Source organism: Phascolarctos cinereus, unplaced genomic scaffold (assembly GCF_003287225.1).
Source record: "Phascolarctos cinereus isolate Bilbo 61053 unplaced genomic scaffold, phaCin_HiC Scaffold_4;HRSCAF=312, whole genome shotgun sequence".
Taxonomy (NCBI): domain Eukaryota; kingdom Metazoa; phylum Chordata; class Mammalia; order Diprotodontia; family Phascolarctidae; genus Phascolarctos; species Phascolarctos cinereus.
The window spans coordinates 511,554,342-511,578,227 of record NW_027555847.1 but is presented as its reverse complement, the minus strand read 5'-3'; the positions used below and the strand labels follow the sequence as shown (position 1 = coordinate 511,578,227).

The window sequence follows — 23,886 nt, the reverse complement described above, 5'->3', positions numbered from 1 at the left end:
TTTAGTCTGGAGAAGACAGGAATTAGTGGTGACATTACTATATTCAGGTATTTGAAATGTTGTAATATGGAAGAGAGATTAGCTCTCTTCTGCATGGCCTTGGTATATGGGCTGTTCAGAGAGGACCAACACCTCTGGTGAGGGCTTGCCAAGCTCTTTTCAGGGCTGCTCACCTACCTTTGATGTCCACCTGTGACCTGGTTCTCACCTGCAACTCCAGGAAGCTGTAGCATGCACTGTGGCCATACCCCAGTAAACCATCTTGGCAGATGGGCTAAACCAGATTGAAGATAACTGCTGGGCCTCAGGCCCTTTGGTGTCCACCCCAAACTTCACCTGGTAAAATGGGCGAATGAGAACATTTTGTTCCAAGGTGGCTGAAGCCCTTAGAGCTTGGTCAGACATAGAGAATACCAAGGTCATCTACTGCATCCCAAGTCATTGCCAGTCATCTTGACTTTTTTCCTGCCACTGGACTTTGATGGCTATGAAAGAGAGAGTGAGGCTGACCAACTTTGTCCAACTCTGTTTCACTTAAATCTGATTCACCCATGAATCAAGACATCACCCCGTGGTGTCCCTGCTCTTCTTTGAAAATGCAGGATAAATAGTGACTTTGCCTTGGAGGGCAGAACAGGGAGCAATGAGTGGAAATTATGAAGAGGGAAACGTAGACTTGCTCTAAGCAAAGTCTTCCTAACAACTAGAACTATCCAAAGATGGAATGGGCAGGAGGAGGTAGAAGGAGATTCCCCCTCACTGGACAGCTTTAAGCAAAGACTAGATGATCTTTGGTACTGTTTGTAGAGTAAATGACTAGGGATCAGGAAGGCCAGAGTTCACATTCTGCAAGACCCTACTTCATAGGGTTGTCATGAGGTTCAATGAGTTATAAATGCTAGTTATTATTATTATTATTATTATCATCATCATCATCATCATCATCAACATCATCCAGGTAAGGGTTGAAATGAATGTCTTCTGAGATTCTGAGATGTCAGAAGAACTACAGTGTACAGCAATAGTCATCAGAGGAGAGGTACAGAGAACAAAAACGTGTTTTTTTAAGCTCTATTGAGGAAAAGAAGAGGATCTACATATTTAGATCTCAGATCCTCTGTACCAGAACAGACTGTTTGATGATTACTGTAGCTAAAAATCTTCTCCTGAGGACCAGCTTCTTCTGGTGGTGTTCCTGCCCAATCCTAATGAAGCTGACTTACAAACAATATACAGTCACTGTGATGCGTGGCCTGTACTTGCTCCTGCTAGAGCCCATAGTCCAGGGACACACAGGTGACAATAGCTTCTGAAAGCCCAGGATCACTTCCAAGCACCTTATTGGAGGATTGTTATTACGATTATTATTCATTGTAGTAACATGATTATTATTCATTATAATGACATGATTAAATATAATAGCCATTCATCATAGCAGATTTGGCCTGAACTATACGCTCCAAGAATGCATGGACCTTGCTCTTCTAAACATTGTTCTCTTCCACTGCACATAGCACAATGAACTCTGTAGACAGTGGGCAGCTGGGTGACTCAGTGGATAGAACGCTGGACCTAGAGTCAGGAAAACCTGAGTTCAAGTGTGGCCTCAGACACTTCCTAGCTGTGTGACCCCAGAGATGTCACTTAACCTCTTCATGCCTCATTTTTTTTTGTCTATAAAATGGAACTTATCATAACACCTACCTCCCAGGGTTGTTGTGAAGATCAAATGAGATAATAATTCTAAAGCACTTAGCACAGTGCCTACCACATGGTAAATGCTGTAAATTGGGATTATTAAGATTTGTTAAGTTAGGTTGAATAAAGTGGTTCCATAAAGCACTACTTTTTCGCCCCCCAGAATACTCTACTGAAAATACACAACTGGCCCTCCACCAGTCAGTTTTCCTGTCTGCCATGTCAAGCCACCCCTCCCGAGACCTTCCACTGTGCAGGGAACAGCACTGCAAGCTTCTTCCAGGCGTGGCTGATATCCAGGCAAGTGAAGTAGCCAGTTGGACTGTTGATGAGGTGAGAAATCTATTTCCTTTCTTTGTTTTGAAGCTTTTTTGAGGGACAGTGGCTAAATGAGAACTGTGGCATTTAAAATGGCTTTCATGTTCATGTCCTTTTATGCCTGATAAAATGATTTTTGCTAAGTGTGTGTTTTTTTCTCCTCCAGATAAGATTTTTTTTTAAATATGCATGAAGCCCTTGGTTCAGTAAAAAAGGGAGGCTATGGTCAATGCATAAGATCTAAGTATATCAAGCGTAAGCCAGGAAAAGTCAAGTAAGATCCCTCCCTCCCTTCCTCTCTCCCTTCCTTCCTTCCTTCTTTCCTTCTTTCCTTCCTTCTTTCCTTCCTTCCTTCCTTCCTTCCTTCCTTCCTTCCTTCCTTCCTTCCTTCTTTCCTTCCTTCCTTCCTTCCTTCCTTCCTTCCTTCCTTCCTTCCTTCCTTCCTTCCTTCCTTCCTTCCTTCCTTCCTTCCTTCTTTCCTTCCTTCTTTCCTTCCTTACTTCCTTCTCTTCCCTCATGCAAGGATGGCTGATTGGCAGAAACCTATTGCATTTGCCAATCAAGGGCTAGATGCCAGTATCTCATCTTTAAATGTGAAGTTCTTAGCCTCGAAGTGGCTGTTATTGTAGTTTTTCAGTTGTGTATGTAGACCTCCATTTTGGTTACAGACAAGCCATATGTTATATATTCTAATACTCTGATAAGGATTAAATTAGATGGTTCCATCCAGAGATAGCCATCCTAGCTAATCATAGGTCCAACATGTCTTACTGGCCAGGGGGAACCAACCAGTGACCCAGGTGACCTATTCTTAGGGCATGGTGAATCGAAAAACCATGGGAATCCCAAGGATGCAATCTGATTCATGGCACCAAAAAAAAAAAAAAATAGGAAGGGCCTATAACACAGAAAAATAAATATAAGCAGGGATAGTAAATGTAGGTAAGTACCAGAGTAGTTCCTTCAGAGAATCAGCAGAAGCAATTTTGCATCCCTGAGTCAATTCTACCCACCAGATTAAACATGGATTATTGGTGGTTAATCGAGCTATAAGATGAGAATTTAGCAACATCAAACCACACAGGGCTGTAGCAGAAGATCTCTTTGGGAGATGGAGAATTTTTCATAATTGTCTATTGCCTTAGGTGCTAGTTCTCTCCTTTTTTTGTTGTTCTGTGAATAAAATATTTTAATGTTTAATGTTCTTGTTAGTCTGAGCGCTCACAGGGGAGAGGAAGCCCTTTGAGGGAAGTACATTGAGAAAGACATTGAAGTTTCCGAGGTTTCCTAGTTATGAGTATAAGATAGATTTCTATGAAAGCTCTATCAAAATTGTACCCCTTTCCATTTGTCCGAACAAATGCTCTGATGTCGCCCAGGTTATTATGTAAGTTTGAAGGGGAGGAGCAGTTAGGTGGTGCAGTGGATGGAACACTGGCCCTGGATTCAGGAGGACCTGAGCTCAGATCCAGCCTCAGACACATAACACTTATTAGCTGCATAATTCTGGGCAAGTCACTTAACCCTGTTGCCTAGCCAAAAAAAAAAAGATGCCATGAAGGGGAAAAGAAAGTAAAGATCATAAAGAAATCAAGAAAGCCATTTAAAGTTAATTGGTTTCTTCTGGTTCCTTTGCCTCAGCTTCCCCTCTTCATCTTAATCCTCCTTATTTTGCTTGTAGCTGGAATAATTTAATCATAAAGGCCAAAGCTTTCATGACAGCATATCACTCACTTAAAATTTCACATATAAGGGGCAGCTAAGTGGTGCAGTGGATAGAGCACCGACCCTGGATTCAGGAAGACCTGAGTTCAAATATAGCCTCAGACACTTGACATTTACTAGCTGTGGGACCCTGGGCAAGTCACTTCATTCCATTGCCTTGCAAAAAAAAAAGGAAAAAAAAATTTCACATATAATCATGAAACAATATCAAAACCTTGTATTTTGTCTCATTTGATAGTTTACAAATTGCTTTCCTGTACATTTTCTGATTTAATCCTTAAAGGAACCTGAAAGGTTGGTAGTGGATTAGCAATACCATGATTTTACTTCTATAGGGACCTGCCTGGTGAGGAAACTCTTGCCATTTCAGATCAGTACCTTCTCTGCAACTTACCATCTTAGAGAGTTGTCAAGAACATTTCAAGGTTAAGTGACTTGTCCAGGGTCACACAACCAGTTATGTGTCAGAGGTGTGACTTGAACACAGATGTTCTGACTCTAAGGCCAGTCCTCTATTCACCAAATCACTCTTCTCTGCATTATCACCAAGCTTAAGTGACCTGTCTAAGATCACCCAGCTAGTCAGCGTATATAAAGCCTTTATTTAAAACCACTTTTCTGGCTCCAGATATAGTGTTCTTTCTTCTACCATAAGCTTCATCCCAACAAAAATGTGAAAATACACAGGAGGACTTCAGGTTTCTCAGAATCTTGTTTACTCCTGCATGTGACTCTCTCTAACTCAAGGCAAGAGTGTTACTCTCTGAAACTAGGTATTTGCCCAGTGGCATCTTGGTGCTCCAGCAGAATTCATTCATTTCTTACCACTGAATTCTTTTCTCCTGGAAAGTAATTTATTCACCTTGACTTTGAAGAATTATGGGATTAGGACTAAAAGGGATTTGCAAAGATCACTCCATCAGACCCTCTCATCATACAGAAGAGGAGTCATGAGCTCGGAGACGTAACAAAGAATTAGCTAAGGCGATAATATCAGAGGCTTCCTGTGACAACAAGTTCAGAGTTTTTGCAACCGTACTACACTACCAAAGAGCAGGCCCAACTTTAGGATTGTTGCTAACATGCATTGCCCAGATGGCAATGCCATTTGATTGACTTAAGTGCTTACTATGTGCCAGGCACTATGCTAAGCATTGAAGAGACAAAGAAAAGGCAAAAACCTTGTGTTTCCTCAGCAAGGTCTGGGGAGACAGTCTGCATATATATTCATACCAGATACATATAGAATAAGAAGGAAACAGTCATTTATTAAGCACCTACTATGTACCAGGTACTATGCTAAGAAGAGACAGAGAAAAAGCAAAAACCTTCCATTGCCTCCAGGAGGGCTGGGGAGACAGTATGCATATATATAAATACTAGATACATAAAAAATAAGAAAGAAACAAGTATTTATTAAGCACCTACTATGTGCCAGGAACTGTGTTAAGTGCTCCTTTAATCTTTACAACAACCCTGAGAGGCAGATGCTCTTTGTTTCTGTATTTTACATTGAGGAAACTGAGGCAAAAAAGGGTTTCAGTGATTTTTCCAGGGGTCACACAGCTAGTAAATACCTGAGGTCAGATTTGAACTGTGGTCTTCCTGACTTCAGGCCCAGCCATCTGTTTTCTATGCTAAGTAATCATAAAGGGGAAGGCATTAGCACAGTATGGGGCACAGGTGGGGTGGAGAAGAGGAGGGACACCTTTTGCAGGAGATAGTACTTGAGCTGAATCTAAATGGAAGCCAGCAGTTCTACGAAATGAAGATTTAGGGGAAGAAGAGTTGCCACACAAGGGCAAGTCCCCTAGTGGGAAGGTAGAGCAGGCCATAGAGGGTAAAGTGAGCAACATGCCTGGGGTTCTCTGAAAGAAGGGGACATGCTAGAGATATCGTGGTTAAAAAAAAAAAATTACAATGCCAAGTGCAAAACAGAAAAAAAAAGTCACTCCACATAGGTTTGCCTTTAAATTTTGAGTTAAGCCAGAATCAGTTAAACCATACATTGCTCCTAATTTTCCTCTGAACAAAATGGGGACTCTTACTGAAAATAGTCTCTTATTTTCCCAGTATTTCTCCTTGGAGGTTAGAGAATGCATTTTTTTTTTTTACTGAGCATGGAAGAAAAGTGAGTTAAAGGTAACCCAATATTGCAGAAAAAGGGCAGTACCAAATCACTTAATCAGTCACCAAATGCTTTTTGAGAACTTAGGAAAATCATTGCACAGGGGACACAGAGACCTACAATCCAGCCCCTTAAACTTTAGTTGATTGTGTCTTCAGATGCTTATCCTTGAGTGGCCCCAGAGAGTGTAAATGTTTGCATCAGCTGTTCTAGTGTTCTGTAAGAAGTCAGCTGTGTGACCAGGCTGATCAAATCCATGCTTTTCTGTTCACCCCCTTGCCTTTTCTTTTATACTTGAAATAATGAGATCTAGCAACGAAGTTGGGGCAGCCACAAGATGCAGTGAATAGAGCCCTGGGCTTGGAATCTTTCTGAGTCTCAGACAGTTACAAGCTGTGTGACCCCGGGCAAGTCACTAAACCCTGTTTGCCTCAGTTTCCTCATCTGTAAAATGAGCTAGAGAAGGAAATGGCAAACGACTCCAGTGTCTTTGCCAAGAAAACCTCACGTGGGGTTGTGAAGAGTCAGACATGACTGAAAAAACAACTGAACAAACATCATGTGGGTTAGCACCTAATGGTTCCATATGTGCTAAGCTTGTCTCTCCATATAGACTTTGATTTTGAGGTTTGGGATTATGTCTTATATTGCTCTTATATCTCTAATTGCACCTCACACTGAGTTAGACACATAAAAATAAGGTATGCTGCAGAGCGGAGTTCAGTGGGGAAGGTATTTCCATTGGCCACGATTTGGTAAGAGTTTTAAAACAGCTTGAATCTGGTATGGAATTCTGATTTACAGAATAGAAGTCATTTGAGAAAGCAGTTCTGGGATGGCTGGATGAAGAAAAATGACTTCTGTGCTTCCTCAGCAGTGAAAGTGATGGAGCAGAATCTTGTAACAGTATGTACTAAATGAACCACAGCCTGTGGGTTAAGTACCATTCCCTTTAGATGACAAAGAAGATGAAGTGATGAAAGGATATTTCCTTTTGCCTAGGTACAGTGAAAGACCTATTCTATGTTGTTAGAAATTTGGTTCTAAGTTAGTTATTTCTAATCACATTTGGTTAGGGGAAAAAAAGCATCTCTTTTTGCTGTGAAGATGAAGGTGGTTGAATTGATCAGTACTATTCCGCTAGCAGAGTTTCATTTGACCTTTGATCTCTGCTGATACCCTATTGCAGACCTGCACAACTTAGTAGGGGCCAAAATTAGAATAGGCTAAACTTCTTCACGTTGTAGATAGGTTTTTAGCATCTCACTTTGCAAGTAAAGGTATAATTAATGATCAGACTATTTTGCAAATAAACCATATTTGAAAAGGGAAATTTCAATTAATATTAATTAATTACACTTATTACTTAAGATTTTTTTTTATCATGGAATCACATTAATGTTTAAAAAAAATTTACTTTGCTGCACTCACTTTGTCCCTATTCAATGCCAGTAACAACCAAAAACACAACAAAAAGGTAATAAGACTCTCGCTCCTCTCAGACTAGAGACAGAATGACATGGTTGGTTGCCGTGCGTCACATGACAAATAGGAGAGAGTATGCTGTGGCAGCCCACCGGCCATGTTACATGATGGACACAGTAGTGACTAGCGGAAGGCATGTTAAGCAGGGCACCGACAAAGCACTCATTACATCTTTACTTTCTTTTACATTGTATACATTTTTGGCATGCTGCCTGGAATCCTTTGGCAGGCAGCAAGTGGCCCATGGGCCATATTTTTGTACAGCCTGCTTTATTGCATTAGACTGTAAGCTCCTTGTGGGCAGGGCCTATGTCTTTTCCACCTCTTTATTTTTCTCTTCGCTTTTGTCTAGAACAGTTTCTGCACATGCACGTATTTTTTTCGAGAGAATGAATTTTGCAGTGGCATATATGAGCCTATATACATATATTCATACACTTAGTCCTATATATATAGTGTATGTGTGTGTGTGTGTATGTACACATACACATTATGGAGATAGGGTGAGCAGACTGTACGTATCTATCTCACCAGCTGCTGCAGAGAGACTTGGTAAGTATTCTTGGCAGAAGCACAGGGATTTTTGTTCCTATATTAAAAAAAAAAACTTTTAAAGCACTGTATATAAATTGCCCATCCCCAGCCAAGTGCTCCCCAAATGTTCATTAACGCTAAAAGATGGCAGTCTCTTTCAAAGCAAGCTTTGCACAGGGGAACGCAGTTCAAAGAATCCAGGGCACCGCTAAGCTGAGGATAGGAATGTTATGCAGTTGGACCTTGAGGGGATAAAACGGGCAAATGACAAACTCTGCTGTTTAAAAAAAAAAAAATGAGACAGGCTGGGAGCATGATCCCAAATGTCCTGTAAGGTGGTACCATCAGGCACACTTCAACAGGCTCAGCAAAACAGAGAACACTGGCATTTGGAGGGATCTGGAGGAAACAGCAAGCCCACTGGAGAAAACGAGGCCTGCTGAGATCCACAGACAGATGTCAACAAAAGTAGGTTATAAGCAAAGGAGTGAGGGAAGTTTCCAAGGCCCAGAAAGATCAAGTTTGGACTCTCCAGGTTGCTGTGTCATTCTTCACGTTCAGTGTTCTCCTAGAGCAGTGACAGGCTTTAACCATATTGTGAAAGTCATGCCACACACCCTCCAGGAGAAGGACCTCTCCCTGAGTCATTGGGGAGCCCAGTGACTCCAGAAACAGCACTCTTTCCATGAGATCAAGCTTCATCCTCATATTATCAAAGGTAAAAATCCTATATTAGTTTAAGCTTTTGATCAAGAATCCCTCATAGTTAAGTTTCATGGAACTTACTCATCAGCATCGAAATGGGGAAGATAAACTCAGCTAGGATTCAGACTGCTGTTTTTGGAGGGACTGGGAAATCCAATGATTAAGCCATGAAGATGTCAGGACCAGGTAAATACAGACACTGATCACTGGTGATGGAATTCGATGACTGCTACTGGTATGCATTCACTGAATAAGCAGTATCTTTATGGTTTGATCTATAGCTAGAAGGGACCTTGTTGTTCAGTTGTTTTCAGCTGTGTCCGACTTTTTGTGACCCTCTTTGGGGTTTTCTTGGCAGAGATGAGGAGCAGTTTACCATTTCCTTCTCCAACTCATTTTATAGACGAGGCAACTGAGGCAAACAGGGTTAAGTTGACTTGTCCAGAGTCACACAGCTATTAAGTGTCTGAAGCCAGATTTGAACTCAGGAAGATGAGTCTTCCTGACTCCAAGCCTGGCATTCTATCCACTGCACCATCTAGCTGCCCTTATGGGCCATCTAATCCAATCCTTTCATTTTATAGATGAGGAAACAGACCTAGCAAGAAGTAGTGATTTGTCCAAAGTCACAGGTTGGATTTGAACCTAGATCCCAGTGTCCCTTCCAGTGTACCACACTGCTCTATATTAATTACTACCAACATCTTCTGTTAGGCTTTCGAAGACCTTCATAACCTGTCCCCCACCCTACATTCCAGTCTTCTTGCATTCACCCTCCCCACCATATCCTCTGTGATCCAGGGACATTAACTTCCTTTCCATCCTCCAACAAGACACTTTAAATTCCAGACTCTGGGAACCTTCACTGGCTGTCCCCCAAAGCCTGGGACTCTCTCCTTCCTCATCTCCGCCTCTTGGCTTCCAAGACTTCCTTCAGACCTCAGCTAAAATCCCACCTTCTGCAGGAAAATATTATGAATCTTCCTTAATATTGGTGCCTTCCCTCTGTTGATTATCTTCAATTTGTCCTGTCTATAATAATGAGCAACAATTTCTGGTTTCAGGGAGCAAGAAAAAAAACATAATTAGGAGCCTTTGCTTGCCTAGAAAAGAACAATTAAACCTACATGCAGACAAATCAAGTCAATTTAGAGGACTGGACTGTTACTACAGAACAGAAGTATTTCTTCTCTGCTTTTCTGAAAATGAAATTCCTACAGTTATAGAATGTTAGAGCTGGAACAGATCTTATAAAGTGTCTTTTCCATTGCCCTCATTTTTACAGAAGAAGAAACTGAGTCCCAGGGATGGGGAGTAACTTTCTAGTTACAAATCTAGAACCAGAACTCAGGTCTCCAGATTCCCAGTAGGATATTCTCTTGCCATATAAAATCATTTCTCTTACAAATAAGCAGAAATTCTGGGGACCTTTCCCAGAACTCAGCTGCTAAAACATTTTCCTCAGAAATGAAGAACTGTTTCTTTGGTCCTCCTCACTCATCCTGAACAGATGATGTACCTTGAAATATCAATAAGGTCATTTGCTATCCATAAAGACCACTTGGGGAATGGTACAATCTCCTATCCCCCAGGAGTACTCTTTGCCTGGGAAATTTCATTTTATTCATTAGCTTGGAGAACATCTAGATTTCCAATCACATCCCTTTACAGTCTGGACCCAAGCGGTAGCCCACTAGGTCCAAAGAAAGAGGTATTGATAATCTAAATACAGGTTACAAAAAGAGAGTTTATTGATCCCTGTTCATCAGGAAGAGAAAAAAAATTACTCAGTAAATAGAGTTGGTGTCCATAGTGTTTGAATGTGTCATCCATAATCTTGGTAGATGAGAACTCTGGGCCTGTAGTCAGGAAGACCTCAGTTCAAATCCAGCCTCAGACACTTCGTAGCTATGTGACCACGGGCAAGTCATTTAACTTCTATCTGTCTCAATTTCTTCACAACTATAAAAGGGGGATAATAACATTACCCACTTCCCAGAGTTATTGTGAGGATCAAATGAGATAATATTTGTAAAGTGATAAGGACAGTGACTGGCACATAGTAGGTATTTAATAAATTCTTGTTGATATGATATGATGATATAATCTGACATGACAATATATAATGTGATGTAATGTAATGTAACATCATATCATATCATACCTCCTTACCCAAAGAATTCACAGATAATCCAGTTTCACAACTAAAAAAGTTTACACTTGCTGATAGGTGAAAGAATTAAGCAGATGCTATGTACAGCCACTATGTATGTGAACTGACCCTTACTCAAACACCTCTTGGCATGCCGTAGTAGAAAGAATGCAGGATCTGGAGTCAGAAAGCCTGTGTTCAAATCCAGGCTCTTTCTCATGTTATCTCCGTCTGGTCCTCTTTTTCCTTATTGATAACATAATGATTTGAATCTTTTAACCCCAAATGTTCCTTCCACGTCTAAATCTGAGTCTTTCATCCCTTTCTTAGTGAACATCAGATCACAGGTTCTTAGGATCTTAGAGGTCATCTACTCTGACTCTCTCGTTTACAATGAGGAAGCCAAAACCCAGACAGGTCAAATCTGCCCAAGGTCATACAGCTTGATTAGTGTGGCAGATAACCGAGGCCTCTTCCCACTGTGCTATACTGGCAAGAACATTTTGTTTCCTATCAGCTTGATGGTTGGCTATTTGTGGTGATGTTTTTATCCTCATCCGGTATTTTTTTTAAGATTATTTTAAAAATGGTTCAAGGACTCAAGATAAAATTATACTTGTGGAGTCAGTGCTGACCAAAGCAGACATCAGCACACTGATTATTTCTAAAAACAAACAAAATATTCTGAGGCTTTCATACTGGGTGTAAAACTGAGTCTGACTAAATATAGTGAAGAGACATCAGGGTGAGTGAGCAGCCCAAGGTGTGCACCCAGGTGCTAAATTCTGCTTTGCAGCTCTGATTAAGTGGCCTTGAGAAAACCAACCAGCTATGGTGTTGCTTAAAAAAAATTGTTTTCTTTAAATATTTTTATTGCTGTCTTGTTTTTACAAAACCTACATTTCCCAATATTTCCTCTTCTCATCCCAGAGAGCCATCCTTTATAAAAATAAAAAAAGGAAAAATTTTAGCAAGACATATCAGAAAAGTCTGATATTATATGCAGCATGTATTCCACACCCACAATTCCCATCTTTTGCAGAGAAAAGGGCAATGGTGCTTTCTCATATCTTTTCTTTGGGGCCAAACATGATCGTTATGATTCAGCAGCATTATTTTAATTTTTTGGATTTAATTTTCTAGATTTCCAATCATATCCCTTTGCAGCCTGGACTCAAGGGACAGCTCAGTAGTTCTAAGAAGGAAGTATTGATAAGCTAGATTTTGTCAATGTTGGTCATGTCTGACTTTTCATGACCCCACTGAGATTTTCTTTACAAAGATACTGGAATGGTTTGCCATTTCCTTCTCTTGTTCATTTTACAGAAGAGGCAACTGAGGCAAAGACTTGTCCAGAGTCACACAGTAAGCGTCTGAGACTGGATTTGAACTGAGGAAGATGAATCTTCCTGACTTCAGACCCACCATTCTATTCACTGTGCCACCTTGCTGCCCCATTGATAAGCTAAATATAGGTTACAAAAAGACAGTTCATTACTTCTTGTTCACCTGGAAAAGGAAAAAAAATCTTATTTATTCAGGAAATAGGATCAGTTCCCATTGTTGTAATCATTGTGTATGTCCTTTGCCTTACTTTGCTTTACATCTGTTCGTATAAGTCATGCTTTTCAGTATTCATTATATTTTCATTTCTTAACAGCACATTCCCCTGTAGGCTTGCACCATAATTTGCTTAGCCATTCCCCAGTTGATGAACATCTACTTTGTTTCCCATTCTTTGCTACTACAAAAAAAGCTGCTATAAATATTTTGTCATATATGCGATCTTTTTTTTTTTTAATGACCTGCTTAGAATCTCTAGGTCAAAGCATATGGATATTTTAGTCATCTTCTTCACATAATTCCAAATTATTATTCAGAAGAGTTGACCAGTGCTCTAATAACAGTGCATTATTGTCTCCATCTTTGTACAGCCTTTTCTTCATTGACTTTTGACATCTTTTGTTATTTTTGCCTGTTTGCTGAATGTGAGGTAAAATTTCAGAATTATTTTGATTTTCATTTCTCTTACTATTAGTAATTTGGAACATTTTTTTCCATACAGTTGTTAATAATTTGCAGTTCTTTTGAGAACCATTTGTATCCTTTTATCTCATATAACTATTTATATATAGCAATGACTTTTGTTATTCTGTATTTCTGTTAGTTTCCTAAATATCTTGGATATCAGATTCTTGTGAGTGATCATTGATATGTTTCCCCCATCCCAGTTAACCATTTCCCCTCTTATCCTAATTATACTAATTTTGTTCATATTGAACCTTTTAATTTCATGCAATGAAAGTGCTCTATTTTATCATTTGTGATCAGTTTCATCCCTTTTTTGCGTAAAAATTCATTCCCTGCCCATAACTGTGAAAACTATCTTGTTATCTTCTGATTTTTTTTAGGTATGATCTTTAATATTCATGTCACATACCCATTTTTAGTTGATTGTTGTATATGATATAAGATGGTGTTCTACCACACTTTTTCCAAGCTTACCAGCAATTCTTGTCACATACTTTTCCTAGTTAATTTATGTTTTGACATTTATTAAACACTGGGCTATTGAATTTAGTTATTTTTTTATTTTTCCTTTTCTAATATTCTATTAATATCCTTTTTTTAAATGATTGCCATATAGTTTTGATGATTACTGCTTTACAATATTCTTTTAGTTCTAGAAGTACTATTCTGTCTCCATTCCTTTTTCATTATTTCTTTTGATATTCTAGATCTTTTTATTTTTCCAAATCAATCTTGTTGTTATTTTGTCTGGCTCTATAAATTATCCTTCTGGTACTTTGATTGGTAGATCTGGTAGCTTGTAGCTTATGTATGCATCAGTGAATTTTTTTTACAAAGAGGACAAGAGTGGTTGTTGAACCAACATGATTTTTGTATCCACTGAAAAAAGCCAGAGCTTCCAGTGAGGTCGCCCTGGAAACAAGCTGATGTTCAGATCGTGTCCCCTCCATGAGTCACTACAATATAAATTCCTCAAGGGTAGGGACTGTTGGACAATGCCTTCCGTGGGTTTGTTGGTTAGTTTTTTGGTGGGTGGAATACTGATATGGTCTGGACCTGTGATTTTTATCCTTTTGGGGAGCTCCTGTTATAGAAATAATAAAAAATGATAAAAGCTAATATTTATATAACACATACTGTGTGCCAGGTACTTAACAAGTATCATTTCATTTGAGCCTCACAACAACCTTGGGAGGTAGGTACTATTGTAATTCCCATTTTACAAATTAGGAAAACGGAGGCAAACAAAAATTAAGTGACTTGTCCAAGGTCACAGCGCAGTACGTGTCTGAAGTCAGATTTGAACTCTGGTCTTCTTGACTCCAGGCCCAGTGCTTTCTCCACTGGGCCACCTAATTCCCTCTACTGATATCTACAATATATAGATTGAGAGCTGCCTGGGTTAGTGACTTGTCCATAGTCACTTAGCTAGTGAACTGTAGAGGAACCCAGAGTTTCCCCCAATGTCTGCCCTTACTGCCACTGCCTCTCACCCTGAATGGAGTAGATGCCTAATAAACAAATGTTTGTTGAATTGAATAGCCTTGAATTGGATTGGATAAAAATGAAAGTGGATCATGCTAGGCAATGCTTCCACCCTAAATGCCACATGATACACACCCTGAGCATCTGGAATAGTTCTCTTTATTTCATTGTTTTGCTGCATCTGCTGTATTGAAGCAAAAAGCAGGGAGCTCCAAATTTATAATGAACCAACTCGAGTCATGTATCTTGCCGCTGATTACGTGCAGCCTAGAGAATGAGAAGAGAGAGTACAAAATGCTGTCCTAGAAGCGTGGCTCATGCATGAGATTATTTTGTGCCCAGAATGACAATGGGAGAATGTAGAAGTGTACAGTACCAAAGCACTGGTTGTGTTGTAGCCATTGAGAAAATGACGATGGTGTCTTAGTCTGAAGTCCTGCGGGGTCACTTGAATCTTTGAATAGAAGGCAATCAATTTCAGGGAAAGATCATGATTCCTGAAACTAAGATTATTAGAGAGCATTTGTCCTGTTTACCGTGACCTTCCACCGGATTTAAATGGGAGCCGTTAAAGAAGGAGTGAGTGATTTTAAGTCAGGTCAACCAGCATTTGTCAGCCCTTAGTGTGTGCCAGGACCTGTGCTAAATAAGCGAGAGGAGTAGGAATGCAAGCAGAAAGCCCCAGCCTCAAGAAACATAAAAGGGAGTCAGGAAGAAGGTGCCTGGCTTGAGGGATGGAAGGGGCGTTGTAGACAAAGTCCTCTGCTGTAAAGAATCAAGAGTGCAGCTTGGAGAGGAATAAAAGACACTTAGCCTAAGCCTCCTCCTTAAAATGCATGCCCTGAGAGGAACCAGCCAACAGGTCATAGAGATGGAGGAGGATCTCAAGGGTGAAGAGGTTGCTAGAAGATATCCCACCAAAAGTGCACTGACGTGAACATTACTGTTCTGTTTAAGTAAATCCAAAACCTAAGGAATTCTGAATTTCTTTCCAAGCAGAAATCTGTGTATATGAATAAATTATCTCTGACAAACTTTGACTTAAAACACATACACACACACACATACACACACACACACACACACACATACACACACACACACATACACACACACACACACATACACACACACACACACATACACACACACACACACACATACACACACACATACACACACACACATACACACACACATACACACACACACACATACACACACACACATACACACACACATACACACACACACATACACACACACACATACACATACACACACACACATACACACACACACACATACACACACACATACACACACACACACATACACACACACACATACACACACACACATACACACACACACATACACACACACACACATACACACACACACACACATACACACACACACACACACACACACACATGTGAGTAGTTACCATGTGTTGTTTTGGTTCAGTTCAGTAACTGAACTAAGCACCTGCGCGTGCAGGGCACTGCCACAGAGAAGCTAGCAGCCCTTTCTAGAGATTTCTCAGGCATTTGATGAGGACAGGAAAATACTAGAGTTTTGTTGCCTTTTAATTTTTCCAGGAGAAAAAAACCTGCTGAACACTGACATTTATTTTTCTCCAAAGGCTCATCTTTCTTCATGACTAGGTTTCACATCTAGGTCTCAGGAATCAGACTCAGGAAAACTATAACCTGAACTGAGCAGACCACCAGATGAGACATTGACAACTCTTGTAGTCTGCCAGGGCCTCCATTTCCCAAAATCTGTTGATTTTGGGAATTTCAAATCTCAAACCTATTGAGAGAAATTATTATTTTACTATTATATCAATAACCAGTTATTAAGTTGGGATCCAGGACTTTTTCCTCAATTTCCTCATTAAGGCCCAGCTCCTGTAAAAAGTCAGTCTCTGTAGGACATGACTGATTGAGATTACCTTTAGCCCTCAAGGAACATGCTCTTCAATCTTGGGGGGTATGCCACCCAACTGGGACACCTAACTTCTGTTTAGAGTGTAAACAGAATCCAATCTGGACAAGTTCTTACCCTGGGGAAAAGAGCCCCTTCTTGTACCCCTCCATTAGAGTTTAGGGTTACTCAGCTCATGAAATAGAAAACCAGCCAGAGTGGTCTGATTGGAGATGGATTCACCTGTCCAGATTGCTGAACTGGGCTGGGTATCATGATCAAGCCATGTTCTCACTAGGAGGAGCTGAAGACTTTTAGCCCACCTTCTCATTAAATGTCTGCCAATCAGGGTTGAGTTTCATTTGTCAGAAGAGTTCTCTTTCAGAAGGGATTTAAGGTGATTCAGAGTCTCCCTTTGTGTCTTTGGTTGCCTTGAGAAACCACTGACCATCAATGTATTGATTGCCCTCTAGCCTGATTAAAAATTGACTATTTAATCACCCAGGAACTCTTTCTGGGGGTAAGGAGGTAGTTATTCATTTCACTATGAAAATATTCTCCTGACATTTTAAATAAAGTCTACTTTCTTTGTGCATCAGACAAAATAATTGCACTGGGTCAGGGTCCTGTGTGGTACAAGGGACAAGCTCCTGGACATCTGTACTTTCCACTTTTGTTTGATCTGACACTTGGGAAACATGTTCTTTTCCTGAATCTACAGAGAGATCTTTAGTAGAACTTTAACCTAGATATAGAAAACCATTAACTGTGTGTAGCTGCTTGAATAGGTCTGAATATCAAGTCCAGTGTCCTTCATAGATGCCCATAGCAAACTTCAATTGACCCTACAAGCCACTGTCCTGTATCTCCCTCCTTGTCACTGCCAAACTCTTAGAAAGAATTAATTATCTTTACACCCTCTACCTTCATTTCCTCTCCACCCATTCACTTCTCATTGCTTTTGCACTCTACCACTCAACTGAAACTACTTCCTCTAAAGTGACCAGAAAGTACACTGGGCCCTGGAATTAGAGAGCTAAGACGAGCCTCTGAGGCTTGCCACCCTGTGTGACCTGGGGTCACTTAAGTGACTCAAGTCACTTAAACTCTTCCCTCTCCTTTATAGTCAGTCAGCTGCCGAGTTTTGTTCGTCATCCCTCCATGATAACTATCACATCCGTTTCCATCTCTTCGCTGCTATGGCCAACATTCTGGCTTAAAGCCCCATGACCTCTCACTTCTAATTGGTCCCCCTGCTTCTGATCTTTCCTTTCTCCAATACATCCTCCAAACAGCTGTCAGAATACTTTTCCTAAGGCATAGGTCCAATCAAATACTCAGAAAACCTTCCATGTCTTCTCATTGCCTATAAGACAGAAATACAAAGAGCCTGTCCTTGAAGGCCTTCCCCAGTCTTACTTTTCCTTACTTACTTTTCCTACCTTATTTTGTACTCTTCTGTGTTCTAGCCTTACTGGACTACTACCAAGGCTGTGGAAGAGGAGGGGAGTACCCATTACACACTTTAAAATGTAATTTGTATTATTAACATTTTCTTCAATACTTTCTTGTGTCTAGATAAACAGTAAGCCAAGCTCTGATTTTCAGTATTGGTTGATTTCCAAGGTGTAAATTTTCATGTTTATAATTTAACTATCAGCTCTATCAAAGTAGTCTACGCTGGCACCAGCACACCCCAGACTATTAGCCAGGTCCCAGGCTTGGTGCTCTGCATTTGCACAAACTGTCCTCTTTGCCTAGAATTCACCTCTCCTTGTGTTCCTGAAATGCTGAGCTTGGGTGTCACTTCTTCAGTGCCTTCTTCCCTAATTCTCCTAGTCGTTACTGCTTCCCTACCCCCACAAGCATTCACCTCGAGGACAGGAATTGTTTTATTTTCATCTTTATACTTTCAATGCCTAATGTAGCACCTTGTCTATTACTAGCACTTAATAAGTGGTTAATGAGTTGAATTGAGTGATCAGGAGATGTCCCAGAATTTGTCTTTGACAGTTTGAAATATATAAATATGCATGTGTACACAGATATAAAATTGGTTATGAGAGAGAAATAGAGTCATAGAAAGAGAGAGCGCATTCAAGCACTTACCATGTTCCAGGTACTTTGCTGAGCCATACTGTGATTCACTTATGACCTAAGAAATTATTTCAGTTTATTCAATCAATTTGAACAGATAGAATTTAAGCTTTTAAGCCCCTGCTATGCACATGTTTCAAATTAAGTTTTTCGTTTTGTGTTATAGGTGGCAAATTTTGTGCAAAGCCTTCCAGGCTGTGAAGATCATTCCAGATACTTCAAGAAAGAGGTAAGAAATGTCAGCAAAAGTATTTCAGTAGCCTCCCTATCTCTTGTCTTCGGGGCCCAGCTTGGTCATTATAGTCACAATTTTTGTTGTTGTCTTGTATAGCTTTTTCTCTGTCGTATATAGCTATGCCTTTGCAAAGGCACCTTGTCTCCTTCCCAAGATGCCAGCTGCTTGAGCAGCCATAGTAATCCCCACCCCTACCTCATGGGCTGGATTATTAGTGTACACCCTCTGTTGTGACTTAACAGCATTGGAATAATCGACTTTTAAGTGTATGTTCAAATGATTAAAAAAAAAAACTAATTGGAAAGATTAGTTCTGACGGACTAGCTCAGAGAAACCATAATCCTTCTTGGCCTTGTATCTCCTAAATCAGGGCATGGCTGGTTAAGTGGCCTGTGTGAGGGTGAGTTTGAGTCTCTACATATTTGACCATACGGAAGTTATTGGTGGTAGTGGTGGTGTGGGTGGTGGTGATGGTATTGAGCCAGGCCCAGCCCTGTGATTTCATGAGGGTAGGAAACTCCTACTATGGAAACTCCCTTTACTGATGCATATAGCCACAATTTATCCACAATTTATAGTGTTAGTTGCCTAGGTCATTGAGAAGTTAAATGACTTTGGTCACACATTGTATATGCCCTGTTTTCCTGGCTCCAAAGCCATTTTTCTCTCTGCTATGTGATAATGCCTCTTTTTGTTGTAGACAGATGGGTTTGAAGTGAGAAACTGGTGACAAGGTTAAGTCAACAAGCAAGTGATTTATTATTAAGTGTCTGCTATGTGCCAGGACTGTGCTAAACACTGGGGATAGAAAGAGGGGGGAAAAAGAAAGACAGTCCATGCCCTCAAGGAGCTTATGTTCTTTAAAGGGGAAGATAGCACATTAAAAGAAGCTGAGGTGGGAAGAGGGTAGGACAGGAAGAGGGATAAGGAGACACCTGACCTTATCTGGCTCAAAGCCATTGTAGAGAAAGTCTAGGAGAATCAGAAGTACTGTGTGGAGAAGAATGAAGACAAGGCCCTTTTTTTTTTTATTTGCAGCAGATTGATGGCAAAGCCTTCCTGCTTCTGACCCAGACAGATATAGTCAAAGTGATGCGTATTAAACTTGGCCCAGCGTTGAAGATTTATAATTCCATCCTGATGTTCAGGAATGCCCAGGACCTCGGAGAAACAGATTCTGCCTCCAGCAAAGTCATCAGGGAATAGATGCACCATCCTCTCCTGGACACCTTGAACTTAGATTATTCAAGCAATAAAATCTGGAATACATTAATTTGATTTTTCATGTTTTACCTGGTCATGTCCATACTGAAAAATGTTCTGAGTTTTATACATTGAAAAGATTTTGGTGACGACGTGCCAGAATTGAAAAAGTTTTAGGCACGTTCAAACGTCCCTCAGCATTGTTATTCTTTGGCAAAGTCTTGTCACGTCAGACAGACCAAAGATGTCCACACATACATTCATTTTTATTCTTTCCCTATATTCCATTAAAGAAGCCATTTCCCATCTCCCAGGCATAAAAAAAAACCCTCAAGTGGTGAAATATTAGAAAAACAGTGTTCATAAATACACTGTTAATGTTTTCACCAGAACATCCAAGCTTGGCTCAGATTTGCCATCTGGACTGTAATGAGTCTGCAAGAGATACACGGAGGGAAGAGACAAAGACCTGGTGCTTTAAAAAGATGTCTTGTGAGATTTTTGTGTACTTTACTCAGGAAAGTGTGAATGCTTTTAAAAAAAAAAGCACATGTTTTCATGATTCATTAATTCTCTCTTTTTTCTAAGTGACCATTTCTTGGTTGTTCACTAAAGACTTCTTGGGACCTTTAAAGGGGGATGTGATGATGTGATAGCACAAAAATCAGGCCTATGCAGTTTAAAATGAAGCACTCATCTGCCTAGCTCTGACAATCATCCAGTCCCCTAGTATTTTAAATGGTATAGCATTGAGATTTGTTTATTACACTGCTTTTGGCTGACAATCTGCCTTTATAGATGAGCTGTGTTATGTCAGGCTTCTGCTCTGTATAACTGATCACATTCAGGGGACTGGCTTGTCCTGTTGTGTATGTAATCTGTGCAATCAAAAGCTGTGTTATAATGGACGATGAGCCTATTGTATTTTTTAAAGCTAGAGATATGTCATCGTAAAAGAATGATCAGAAGGAGGAGACTTGAAAAGAATTGTCTCCCACTTTCAAATGTTTTGTAAGCTAATGTTTACCTAGAAGTAATTATACCTGAAACCAGAATCCTATGAGATCCTCCATAATTGGCACTTCTTTTCGGATGGGCCCATGCACAAGGAAATGGCAAATGCGCTCACATTATTAATTCCACCATGTTTGCAGAAGGGGAATGACATAGAAATCAGGGGAAAAAATAATAAAGTTCTACTATCACCCCCTCTACTTGCAACTAGCTATTACGGTTTTCTAATATCGTATCTATTTGGATAGAAGTGTCAACAACACCAGTTACTTGAGGAAAAACATCATCTCTAAAGCATATGCATTTGTTATGTTTCCTTGGGGTCTTTGATTTAGATAGAATTTTAATATATTATTGGTTAATGTAAATTTCCATTTCTGTGATTTTACCAAATCTTTCTATGGATAAATGAAACCCCTGCTTTTACTCTATTGATATTTTAATATATTTTAAATGCTAATAAAGATTGATATACATGAGATAGTCATGTCCCCTTGCCTTCATTAACATGACACACTGTGTCTAAGCTTTGAGACTCTTTCCCTTACATTTGAAATCAAGACAAAATCATAGTGACATCTCATGCATTAGCAAGCAAAGGATATAGCCTACTTTGAGAGCTGCATATGTGGGAATAGGTTTTCTTGGGCAATTCGTAGTTCTAATATGGTTTTGAAGAGTAGGGACCAATTAAAAGTAATTCAATAACAACAACAAAAATTAAGCACCTGCGAGACAAAAAGCAGTAAGTTAAAAAGACTATGGAGTCTTGCATTACAGCTATTTATTAATATTACAGACCAACCAGTTCTGTTAAGTTAAATTTGGCAGTTATATGTTGAACACTTATTATGTGCCCCACATTGTGCTGGCAACTCCTTGTGTTTGGGTTAGGTTTTGCTCAATGTGCATAGTTTCTTTTTAGCCACGGTTTGGGTGTTTTAAGTCTCTTAGGTCTGTTTGGTAGGCTTCAGGACAGACCTTGGAAGGACTGCCGCCATCCCTGCTTAAAATAGCAGCCCAGATCTTCAGGTGGGTTGCTGCTCATTGAGCCTAGGGTTGTGGCAGTGGTGATAAAAAATCATACCCCTGAAAGAATGCCTTTACTCTTACCTATAGCCAGTCAGTTGCCAAGTTATCAATTCTACCTCTATGATATTGACTCTATCTATCTCTTCTCTACTCATTGTTCTAAGGAAGTACACAAAATTTGTGCTTATCTAAGGAAGTGCAACATAATTTAAGGAGTTGCTTTTTTTTTTTAACAAGAACTACAGAGAAAACTGGAAAGCAATTTGGCAGCAATTAGGTTTAGACCAGCAACTTACACCATATACCACAGTAAGCTTAAAATTAAAAGAATATGATTAGGTACATTTCACAACTAATGGCCAGGGGGAAGAATTCTTAACCAAAGGAAATAAAGAAGATCACAAGAGAGAAAATAGATAACGGAGATTATATGAAATCGCACAGACTAAATAAATGTAGGTGAGAAACCTTTTGCTTGGGGAAAATCTTTGCATCAAATATCTCTGATAATGTTCTGATATTCAAGGTATTTAGGGATCTAACACAAGTGTGTAAGACCAACAGTCATTCCCCAGTTTTGCCAATTTTTTTTCTCTGACTTTAAAAATCTTTGTTACAAGGGATTATTCTCTGGATAGGAGAGAGAAGGCTATGTTTGGAAATGAATATGATAGAAAAACAAATGGCATCAATATGTTTTTAAGAGAGGCTTTGAGGAGGGAGAGAGTACTAACAATAGGAGATAAAAGGTTTGCCTTAGGTGTCCGCTGAACTCAGAATTCAAGGAAGCTAAGTATTCTAAAAAGCAGAAGGGAGGAGGGAGTAGACTCTAGATGGGGGTGTGGGGGGGGAGAGAAATAAATTCCACCCATGTTGAGATTGTCTGTGCAAAGACATGGAAACAAGAGTTGGAATAGTGTGGTTAGAAAGCAGCAGATAGGTGTTGGATAAGAATGTAGAGTTCATGAAGGAAAGTGTGAAATGTGTCTGAAAAGATAGAGTGGAGCTAGATTGTGATATACTTTAAATTCCATTTTAAAGAATTTTTATTTTATCCTTTAAGCAGTAAGGAGCCTGTGAAGATTCTTGAGCAGGGGAGTGACATGGTCAGACGTGAGTCCTAAGGAGACCACTCTCGCAGCTGTGAACTGAAAAGTAGAAAATTTGAAGTAAGGAGACCAACCGCTAGAGTCCAGGGGAAAAGTAACAGGATCTCATTGACTTGGGCTAATATCCCTATTCCCAGTGTTGATATAAGTGATCCCCCTGGAAAAGACCCAGTTCAGCCCAGAAAATGGCATGAACCTAAGAGACTAGAGTGCTTTTATGAAAGATTGTCATCCATGGTGAGCAGAGTTGTGAAGGAGGCAAAACTTCCCTTTTCTTCCTCCTTAATGGATTGAGAGTCTTCCCAATTCAAGTATCAGTCTTTATGCTTTCTCCTAACAAAGCTTGATCTCCAAAAAAAAAAAAAAAACCAACAAAAACAAAACGTTATATTTGTTCCCACTAAAGTGCAAATGACTGATAACAGCTGAAAGTGTCAATGGAGACTACCCTACTGGACTTTCATCCATATCACAGTTTTAATTCCTTTTCCTGATAGCCTGTATCAACAAGAGAAGGATAAGTAACTTCTAATGGAAAGCTATTAGCTTTCCATTCCAGCTCCTGGTGATATTTAGGCCCCATCATCTGATCCTCCTTGTTTTTCCCAGCTCTGTGTGTGTGTGTGTGTGTGTGTGTGTGTGTGTGATAGAGAGACAGAATTCCCACCTCTGACACATTGGGTTTAGGACCCTGGGCAAGTCACTTAATATTCCAGTGCACCAGGCAACTAATATTATAGGTTACAAAGAAGTTGCCAACCTGCAATGGTAGAGGGACTTTCTCTATACCAACAAAATCATAGATCCTTTCCTTTCCTATCCCTACTCTACCCCACTTAGAGTGTGGTATGAGTAAAGGGAGACATTCAAAGATGCAGCGAGGGTGCAAAAAGATTTGCATCCTCTTAAATTCCATTCAGTTCAAACACTATGTATTAAGCATTTATGATATGTAGACCTCTGTCCTCAGTGCTTCGTAGAGAGGAATCCAAAGATAGATTAG

General features: G+C 39.9%; 1 protein-coding gene across 12 annotated transcripts in view; it reads left to right on the top strand.

Moving 5' to 3' along the window:
* The window catches only part of L3MBTL4 (L3MBTL histone methyl-lysine binding protein 4), a 483,848-nt gene extending 462,627 nt beyond the window's left edge, over nucleotides 1-21,221 (top strand). For 10 of the 12 annotated variants that reach the window (XM_020974982.2, XM_078153506.1, XM_020974984.2 and 7 more), the window contains 4 exons: nucleotides 1,862-2,031; nucleotides 6,674-6,775; nucleotides 18,457-18,519; nucleotides 19,564-21,221. In XM_020974982.2, the coding sequence (XP_020830641.1) occupies nucleotides 1,862-2,031; nucleotides 6,674-6,775; nucleotides 18,457-18,519; nucleotides 19,564-19,731 (503 nt within the window). In that variant the 3' untranslated portion in view covers nucleotides 19,732-21,221. The remainder of the gene's footprint in view (nucleotides 1-1,861; nucleotides 2,032-6,673; nucleotides 6,776-18,456; nucleotides 18,520-19,563) is intronic. The other 2 variants (XM_078153507.1, XM_020974985.2) reach the window with 1 other exon arrangement.
* The last annotated feature ends 2,665 nt before the right edge of the window (nucleotides 21,222-23,886 follow it).